Source organism: Geospiza fortis, unplaced genomic scaffold (genome assembly GCF_000277835.1).
Source record: "Geospiza fortis unplaced genomic scaffold, GeoFor_1.0 scaffold41, whole genome shotgun sequence".
Taxonomy (NCBI): domain Eukaryota; kingdom Metazoa; phylum Chordata; class Aves; order Passeriformes; family Thraupidae; genus Geospiza; species Geospiza fortis.
Genome location: NW_005054299.1, coordinates 15,531,377 through 15,541,731, shown reverse-complemented (window position 1 = coordinate 15,541,731; position 10,355 = coordinate 15,531,377). Strand labels below are relative to the sequence as shown.

The following is a 10,355-nucleotide window of genomic DNA, read 5'->3' as shown; positions in this document are numbered from 1 at the left end:
CTCTAAAGAGCATTCCTTCCCATTCTGTAATAAATATGACAAATGTGATACCACTATCTGAAGAACTTTTTCCATACCTCTTACGTTTCTCTTTCTTTAAAAGTACTTAGTACTTCTGCATCACATCTGCCTTAATTGGTGGAAATCTGTCTTGCCTTGCTTTGGAAAGCAGTGAATTAACATGCTGCTGCTTGTACTCTGCTTACTCACTTCCAGACATGGAATGATTTAATCTAGATTTATAATATTGTGAGATTTTATGCCTCAGCTTGCTTAAATTGACACTTGCAACATAGGATGTGAATTACTTATCAGCAGTGCTTATATACTGGTATGATGAGCACCATCCAAAGCCCAAGAGGGCAAAAGAAAGAAATTCAGAGTGTAGATTTTTCCACTTACAGAACTTAAGTGGCCAGGTAAGAAAACACTTACTAAAAATTAATATAGCTTCTTTGTTTCACTCTCCCAGGGATGATACGGATTGCCTGTAGTGTCAAGGGGGATACTCCCACCTGAAGGAAACATATATATAAATTAAAACTATACAAGCACCAATTATTTGCTGACACAGATGTTAATGCTACTGTGAGCACAGCTGTTGTCTAAGAAAGCCCTAGGTGCTGTAGCTGCATGGAAATCTTGGTGTTTGGCATATTAAACTTATGGCTGTAGCTCTTGTTTTAAACAAAAGCTTGAAAGCATGGAGGGGAGGCAGGGACTGGAGGTAAAGCAGCTCCCCAGGCAGGGAAAAGCAGTGCTCTGCCCCTACATTGAAGCAGAGCAGGACAGAGCTGCTGTGTGTGAGACATGCATGGGGGTCTCTTTCGGAGCGAAGTGGGAGAGGCTGGGACAGGAGATTACATCTTGGGCTGTATACTGCAGGGGGTGAGAGAGCCAGAGGGTCTCAACACTGCCTTCAAGCCCATCTGCCACCATGAGTTAAAGCCCTCAGGGATCAGGAATGTCTTGTCCATAACAAAGCTCCTCCCCATGCTCATGGCATAGTAATCATTGTCTGGAGAATCAGTATTGCAGTGGTGCTGCCCTTCACAAACATCAGTGATGTCTGAACATCATTTCCCCATGTCCCTCCGCAGCAACCAATCTTCGCTTGGCCCACTGGAGCATTAAATCAAGTCTGGAAATGAAAATGCAGTTTGTGGGCACGAATTCCTCATTTTCACCAATAAGCATAGAGAAAGGTACAGAGACATTCTGAAAGCATCAGTGAATCTGGATGAGTTTTCTAACTTCCCACCTTGGGTGCAGTCCTGCAGGATCAGAAAAAGATATGGATCTGTAGGATTTCATGTTCCAAATAAATTGCTGATCTTATATTGTTGCAGTTCTTTTCAAATTTTTTGTCTTTATTGACCTATTTTCTACTTTGTGCTTTGTTCAAGTTTTTTTCCCTACGGCAGAGAAATTGCAAATACAATGTTATCATGAGCAATGTGCTGACTTTTTTTTCTTATCTACCTTAGGACATTTATTTACCCTTTCTTCACTAGAGGCAGACCTTTCCCACTGCAATTGCTTTTCTTTGGCATGTTATTCTGTATCTATAATGGCTTCCTCCAGGGGTACTACCTGATTTACTGCGCTGAATACCCAAACGATTGGTGCACCGACATCCGATTTACATCAGGTAATTACAGCTGCAGGATTCCCAAGATCTAATCTCCAAGCAATTTGTAAGCATTTTGAATTATGTCCTAATCTTCAGTGAACATGTGAGTCAAACCTGTTGTGATGGAAATCAGCATAAGGCCTGCTTGCTGGCCCAGATAAAACAAGTAAATGTGCAATAACTTTTTTTTCCCTGCTAGGCAGCCACCAATGAAGGTATATCATGCTATGTGTTAGTCTCAAATCATGAGCCTTGTTTTACTGACAGCACTCCAGAGCCTCCTGTTGCTGTGGGCCACAGAGATGCAATCTCAGGCCCCAGGTGCATGGGGCTGTGCCCTTGCTCCGCCAGAGGTGTGCACCCAGCAGTGGCTGTGTGCGAGTGCAAGCTGTGGCTTTCTCTTCCCTGCCAGGGAGCTTTGCACTCCATGCAGCTATTCTGAGTGAGAGAGAAAAGCAGGGCAAAACCCCAGCATGAATGAGGCTTTGGGTACAAAGAGCTCTTTTTTCTCATGTAAGGCGCAGGGGAAGATTAGAGATCACGCACAGTCTGGTTGTATGTTAATACGATTCCTTTCTATTCTGTAACTTAATAGCCTAGCTGAATTTCACCCTGCAAAATCCCTCAGAGAATAAATGAACAAGAGCAGTTAGATGGCATTACAGATTTGGTACTGCACAGAGAGTGGTTTTAAATGTAAACATAGAAATTAGGATTAACATGGATGTCTGAGGAAATGTTTTGGATACAGTAAGTACAAACTAACCAAGGTACTCTCTATACCCTGTTTCAGACCATGGATGCAAGTCCAGTCTTTTCAGACAGGATCACACACTAAAAATTCTGGAAATTGTTTAGTAAGACCTCACATATCCAACAAAGAAAATACCATATAACTTCATTTTCATGATAAATAAAATATATATTTAATGTTAAAAAAAAAAAAGAGAAAAGAACATCAGCGTTAGCAGTACTTGAAATATTAAGGAAAAAACAAACAGTATATTCTTCCTCTACAGCTCTTACCAACTTTCTGTTGCTACTGGAAATGTTGAGATTTTATCAGCATTTAGTCTTTTATCTAAACATTGTATTGTACACACTATTTCTTTTCTTGCTTTCCCATCATTGTCAGAGGTGGTTTTCTCAGTGTGCAACATGTCATGAAATGAAGGGCATGTCACCTGCAGACTTCGTCAATCGAATGCCTCTGGTTTTTCAGTTAAATGGAATCTGGTCAATGGATCAGTCTGGCCAGATAATGTCAGCATCCTTCAGCAACTACCTGCTTTCCATCCACGCCCAAAGCTCTGTCCAGGCAGCCTCACTGCCAGTGGACTGGAAGGTGCTGAGATGCAAGTTCCTTTTCCAGCTCCAGTTATGTGCTGGATAACTCTGTGTCTCTGTGCTCGGCCTTCCTCAGTGTAAAATGAGGGTATTGGTACTTGTCTACAGCTCAGTGCTTACTTTGTGCACAGCTGTGGCTGGCTGTCATCAGCTGTGGTGCCCATGGGGTACTTTGTGTCCCCCTATGTTATTTCAATAAATGGGGACTATGGTCACCTGGAAGTTCAGCTGAAAGTGCTCTGGTGTCACCAGTCACCTGTGCTTCTCCTGTTCAGTAGCCTTCTTGGCAGCAATGCATCTTTTGACTTGAAAAAGAATCCACTCAACTCACATTATGACCCCTATCTGTCTGCTGCAAAGACAAACCTCACACATGAGCTTGAGCAGGGATATCTGGACAGAGCTGTCTTTCTAATCCACTTCTTGTTGGTTTCTTAGGCCTCCTCTTATTTCTGCTGGGAATGGGAATCAACATTCACAGTGATCTCCTGCTGCGCCAGCTGAGGAAACCCGGAGAAGTCACGTACAAGATTCCTCAAGGTACATTCTTATCCCCCACTTCCTTGAAGGAAGTAGGGCAGCAGAATAAATAATGTTTTCTGACTGAGTTCACAGGAGAGTGACAATAATGGTCTTGCACAGGTGCTTGGTCCAGGTGTCCCCCCAGGCTGCAGGGACTGATGTGAGCTGGCTGCAGGCAGTCCAAGGAAAGCAGCAAGAGTATCTGGAAAACATGAGCTGTGAGGAGAGATTTAGGAAATTGGCTGGTAATTCTGAGAAGATTGAAGTGGACAGGAAGAGGATTTTAACTTTGCAAAAGGCAGCTGCAAAGAAGGAAATAGTCTTCTCCATGCCCAGAAAGAAGTAGTAGTGGATTGCTTACTGTGCAAAAGGTGGATTCAAAGTGTAAACTTTAGGGGAAAATAATAACACCAAGGTGTTGAATTGCCTTTCCAGGAAATGTCTAGCTCTGTAGAGCAACATGGATGGGAATCCAAGAATTTCTTGGGCTTGGTATTAACTCCTTCTGCTGGCTTGTTATGGATGATGATATGTCTCTCCCAGAGTTTCTCACCTCCAATATTTACCGTCTTCTTGTAAATGTTGCAAAAAACTGAGATCCAGATTTTGCATTCCCCACAGGCAGTGAAGCTGCAAAATATTTTTAGGGCATGAAAAGGATTGACTAATACTAATTCTTATAATTTAAATCTAATAATGGTCTTTCTTAAGTTATTTTCCAAATGAAAAGAAATGGTTGTGAAAGTGCTGGAAACATCTCAGTCAGAATCCTCGTTGATTCTTGTGTTTACACACGAATTTCAAACAAGATCCCCCTTTGGCATGGCTCCACTGGCTTCAGGGAAGTGCATTTAAGTTGCTGCTATGGGCTGAATAAGAAAGGGTACATATTCTGCTGCTGACTTTATGTGAAAGAACCTTCCATGTGCAGGAGATGACTGTAAAAATCAAACATTTTGCTGCAGGAGGACTGTTCACCTATGTTTCTGGAGCCAACTACTTTGGAGAAATTGTGGAGTGGTTTGGTTTTGCCATTGCAACCTGGTCCCTACCAGCCTTCGCCTTTGCCTTTTTCACTCTTTGCTGCATTGGTCCACGTGCTTATCACCATCACAGGTATCAAACTGTTCCTTGCCATATGCTGCTACTTCCCCTTGGAATGCAGTTTGCAAAATGCCAGGGAGGACCAGAGCCAGGATTTGGGATAAAACTGAAATCTGAAGCCTTGTACAGGAGGTGTATTGTGTAGGGCAGGCAGTCAGCTGGTGCCCCTGGCCTGACCGTCATTTAATGTGACCTGAGCTGCATCACTGCTTCCAGCCTGCTAAAGCCTCTCTTTACTGAGCCTCATAAATGTGAGCATTTCCTAGGGTTTCTCTTGCAACCTCTGCAGTCCTTTGGAATAGATATGCTCTCAATTCCTAAAATTTCTACTTTAGGTCTGTTAGAACCTTAACAGTATTATCAGTTAATTAAATAACCAGGTGCAAATAGTTTTGGAGCTGCTCTTTTGCAGAGTAACAAACTAAGAAAACAAGAAAAGGCAGCTTGGAGCAGTTTTAAGGTCCCTCAGCTGATCTGTATTGAAACTGAGCAGTTTCCCTCCATGTATGCAGGTTCACTGTCTTGCTTATTTTCTTTCAGGTACTACCTCAAGACATTTACGGACTATCCAAAATCAAGGAAAGCCTTGATTCCTTTTGTTTTTTAATGACTGAAATATGGACTCTTTGTCTTGTTTTTATAGGAATTTTTTTTCCAGTTCCTAGCTTTAACGCTAGGTCTGACTATAATTAATTGTATAGATGATATCCCAGGATTGTAACAGGCAAGAAGGTAATTTGGAATGGGAGTTCTTGTTTTAATTAGAGGGGAAATTGCAGATAGTTGTGGGCAAAAGGACTCCCCAACAAACATATTTGCTTCTCAGTGCAGTTCTATCTGTGGAAAACAAATATGTACCCGCATTGACATCAGAGAAAAAACATTGGCTAAATATTGTTGCAGAAAAGTAAAAAGTAAGCCCATTACTTTGGAGAAAGTCTTCAGCAGCCACTCCAATTTGTAGCACTTCTGCAACTGCTCCTCCTGCCCCCACGCTGCAGCACTCGTGCCCTCGCTCTGCTGGCAGTGCCCTGCGTGTTGCCACTCTTTAAACCAGACAGGGGGGTCTCATTTGCCCCAAAAAATTACTCAGCCCATTATTTTTCATCTAAAAGCCATCTTAACTCCCAGAACACAATGTAACAGGAGGCAGCTTGTGCTGGCACAGGGCTGGGAGCAGCGTGCCGCGGCACAGAGGTGAGGTGAGGCACACGGAGATGGAAGCTGGCGCTCACAAGCACAATGTCTGTGTTCCTTCCTTAAGCGTTACTTCCATCACTGTCAGATGATTAATCTTCAGCCATCAGGGTTTGTTTTTTAAATGTACTTTGTTATAGCAATTGCAGCTCCATTAGCATTTCTTTTCTCTTGCAAATCCAGATCTTTTTTTCAGAATAAAAATTTTTCCACTCGGTTGTTGTTCATAAAAAGATTTGAAATGGTGATGTATGACAAAAATTACAACAAATAAAAAGCTCTGTGTTGAAGAAAATGTTCTCTGACACTGGCAGTACATTTTGTCTACAGAGAATATTTTCAGATACTCTTATTAGGAAATGATGCAGAGATATTATTGAATTTTTACAATCAGACAGAATGCCTCTTCCTAATTTCAGGATAGTTAGGAATTTCCCAAAAAATGTCATTAATCCCAATAGGAAGAGATGTCCCCTTGGATGCTGATAGTTTTAGTTACCCTTTAGAGCATAAAATCCTAAGCTAAGAATTATGCTGAGCAGCTGGCAAGAAAAAGACCAGACTGCACACATGAAACATACTACCTACTGTTGGAATGACCTGATTGATTGTATGCAATTTCCTCCAAAACACAATAAAATTTATGTGAAACACAGAGCTGTGTTAGCCTATAATTTACTGTTTGCAGAAACAAATCTCCGTGATGTTGCTCACCAAGTTCTGCTCACACCAACTTCCTCCTTCTGGACAAACCCTCCCTTCTTCGCTCATATTATAAATCTTCTTCACTACCAGAGCAGAGAGGCCAGCTGGGGCTGGCTCCCACTGTACAGTTCCTCTACAGCCCAAAGGAGAGCCATGTGTGGGCAAAGGAAAGGGAGGGAGAAAATAAGATACAAGCAAAATTGTTGTTGCATGGGATGAGAGTTTCTATATTAGCAGCACAAAAGTGTTTTCCTTTGGTTACCATATCTAAAGCAAGGCTGGAGGCAGTGAGGATACCAGGTTGGAGATTTGACCCCTTCCCCAGGGAGTGGATGCTGAGAAATGAGCAGCAGCCGTGCTCCCCAGAACTCCTCCCCTCAGCATATCCTCCTTGATGATCCCTCCTTGCAATTTTCCTCTCCAAAGCCTCACAAGTGTTGAGACCAAACAGCACATGAGTGCCAGTGTTCCTTGCTGCTGTCTCCTCCATCTATTTCTGAGCCAGGGGAGAGCAGGGACCATGCTCTGCCTCACCCTTTTGACCAGAACAGGACTTGTGCAGACTTCTCTGCCCCTCCTACCCACCCCTCACTGGAGTATTTTTGGTGTCCCCAGGACGAAGGAGGAATTGAGAATCCATGTTCTTAGAAGGCTAATTTATTGTTTTATGTATTTATATTATATTATATGAAAGAATACTATGCTAAAACTATACTAAAGAATAGAGAAAGGATACAGACAGAAGGTTACAAAGAATGATGATGAAAACTCATGACTGCTTCCAGAGTCCTGACACAGCTGGACAGGGAGTGGGCATTAAGTCAAAACAATTCACATGAAACCAATGAAACAACCACCTGTTGGATAAACAATCTCCAACCACATGCCAAAGCAGCAAAACAAGAGAAGCGGATCAGATAATTATTGTTTTCATTTTTGTTCAAGGCTTCTCAGCTTCCCAGGAAAAGAAATCCTGGTAAAGGTATTTTTCAGAAAATATGACAGTGACACCTCACATCCAAACAGGACTATTTCCTGCATTTATTTTGTCTTCATTAATATGTGCACCAGGTAGTCTGCTATTGCCACTGTCAGTCCCAGATACCAGTGCATGGAGCTGGGGGTCAGAGTGGGAGAACTGGTGCTCGTCCAAGGTAGGAGATGCCTGCCTGCAGGCTGGAGGGCCCCACAGCCTGGCACCGTGCTCTTGCTGAGCACAGGGTGCTTCCAGATGCTGGACATCTTTCAGGAGCATCTCCATCCTCTCTGTCATGGGCCTTGGACATGTTGCATGGAAAAACACTGGTTGCAGGCAGGAAAGAATCATGTTTTTCTTCTGCCCCATCCCATGGCATTTTTGGACAGCAGGAGCAAGGCACATATGCTTTAAACCCCCTACAAGCAATGATTGCAGTTAATTGTCATGGAGAGGTGCCACAGGCTCTCCCCATATGGAGATCCTCCGTGGGAGTGCACCAGGGCAGCATAACTCATGAGAAATTTTTTCATCATCCCTTACTTTTATAAGGAAAAATATATCCCCACGTCTGTGGGAGAAAAAATGCAGCAGACATTTTCATATCCTTCTGCTCAAGCCTCTGGAAGTTATGTACACATATGATTTCAGAGCTGACTGCAGAATATTTTGCAAAGCAGCACTTCTCTGACTTTCTTTGCAATGTCCTTTTGTTCTGCCAAAACCCAACAGATGTGTCCTCTGCTGGTGAGCATTTTAAAGAATACCTTGTTCCTTTTCTCCTCCTTTTGCAATACTGTTTTTCTGTTTCGTTTCCTTCCATCATTCACATCATAAACTCCATTAATCTTCAAGGAACATTTATGTTTGGGTGCTGTTCACCAGGAAAGAGCCTTTCTCAGAACAGCTCTTAGTGCTGCTGCTCTGACAGAAAGAGTTCTCTTACACAGAGCGGATAACCAGCCTTCATTCCTGCCATCAGTCTGCTAGGAAAATGAATCCTTTCTTCCCAGGACTCTTGTTAATTTAATTATTTTTGTACTGTTCAAGTGGTTTTCTTCAAAAGTTGACTTCCTGCAAACATGCACTGTACTGCAGTGGAAATACACAAATGGTTTAATCATGCATCTGACATTTTCTGCTGCACGACGTGTTTTCTGCACCTAAGAGACCAGACAGACCACTTATGAACTCCAGAATTTAGATATCTAATATCTTCTGACAACCAAACCCAGAATTAAATGCTGTTCACTGGGAGGCAAAGTGGAGAACAATGGCACTTGCCAGCCCTCATTCCCATCTCAGTGTGCCACACACACTTCAGCCTTCGCCTGGCTTTAGTCCATGCTTCAGATAAGAGGTCACTCAAGACAATAGAATTTGCTTCCAGGCAATGTAGGGCACTCAGTTGTTGTTTTGAAGTACATATTTTGTTGCAGTTGTTGTTTTGAAGAACATATTTTATGCAATATATTTACCTAAAAGGCAAAGACCCCCATTTTTGGCCCCTGAGTGACTGTCTTTCAGAGAAGCTCTCATTTCAGACCTGCACTCCTGCTCCCATTTCTCTCCTGGAAGAGAGCCTGTTATGCTAGGACAGCTCTGAACATATCTGCAGAAATATCAAACCATGGTGTGTCCTGCTATCACAACTACTGAGGAACTCTCCATAGGTAGGCAGAATGTTCTAATGGTTAGGCTGGAGAATATCAGCTTTGTACTGTTGACTGTGTCACTGATTGACTGACAAATTCCACCCAGTGACTCACCACTTCTGGGGCCTTTCCCTTTCCCTTTCCCTTTCCCTTTCCCTTTCCCTTTCCCTTTCCCTTTCCCTTTCCCTTTCCCTTTCCCTTTCCCTCGCCCTTATGAACCATTGAACCCTATGATCATTTGCTGACAGCAGAGGGTTTGTCTGTGTGTATTTGATTTACTTGTCCAATTAACAAAATGCTTTTTAATGCAGATCACCACAGGGTCTCATTTAAATCCAAGCATAGTTCTGGAAGCCTCACGTCCTCTCATCAGCCACCTCTGGGCTCTCCTGAAGTCCAGTTCCTCAGAGCAGGCATAGCTAGAGCTGCCTCCTGTCAGACTCAGACACTGCTGTCCCTGTGTGAGTAATGTGATCCAGGAAACACAAACGTTCCACACCACTCCAGAGCCAGGGCCTGCCAGCTCCTCACGAGTAGCACCATGCTCTGTGAGTGAAGCATTGACAGCCGTTGACTGCTTGGGAACATGCCATTATTCACCTCAAAATGAGATATAAGTTTGATCTCTGCAGGAGCAAAGGTGGGGGGCAGACATCAAGAAGTGTCTAATAGCAACACCTGGAAATGTAAAGGAAGATAGATGGATCTGGTTCTGGCCTGTGTTGTCACAAGTTACTGCTGCCTTTCCAACAAACCTACCTTCAGTGCCCTGAGTCTGAAAGGTAAAAGAAAATGACACAATTTTTGGAAGTTCATTATCACAGAATCACAGAATTACAGAATGGTTTGGGTTGGAAGACATCTTAAAAATCATACAGTTCCAACCCCCTGGCCATGGGCCGGGACACCTTCTGCTGGACCAGGTTGCTCCTGGTCTAACTTAATAAGAAAATTTAGTTCCTTTGCATATTAAGAGAGGAGACGGATCTTAACTGATGCAGTATTTGGAACAATCCCACCAGCATGTTTCTTCAGGTCGGTGTTGAGGTCTCCCCCTCCAGCAGAGTCAGTGGAGACATTAGCTCCTCCAGGCTGTAATTTACAGCACCCAGGCTGGAAGGCTACAATCCCAAATAGGAGGTAAGGATGCTAGAAGCACATCCCAGTAAGCCCACATCCATTCATTTAATGGCATGTGCATTGCATATGATCAGGT

At 43.1% G+C, this 10,355-nt stretch overlaps 1 protein-coding gene across 1 annotated transcript; it reads left to right on the top strand.

The window, feature by feature from the left end:
* The first annotated feature begins 1,485 nt into the window (after positions 1-1,485).
* Positions 1,486-6,460, top strand: SRD5A2 (steroid 5 alpha-reductase 2). Its single transcript, XM_031060524.1, has 4 exons — positions 1,486-1,651; positions 3,419-3,520; positions 4,468-4,618; positions 5,147-6,460. The coding sequence occupies exons 1-4, from the start codon at positions 1,552-1,554 to the stop codon at positions 5,211-5,213; spliced, it is 420 nt and encodes a 139-aa protein (XP_030916384.1). The 5' UTR covers positions 1,486-1,551; the 3' UTR covers positions 5,214-6,460.
* Positions 6,461-10,355: the final 3,895 nt, after the last annotated feature.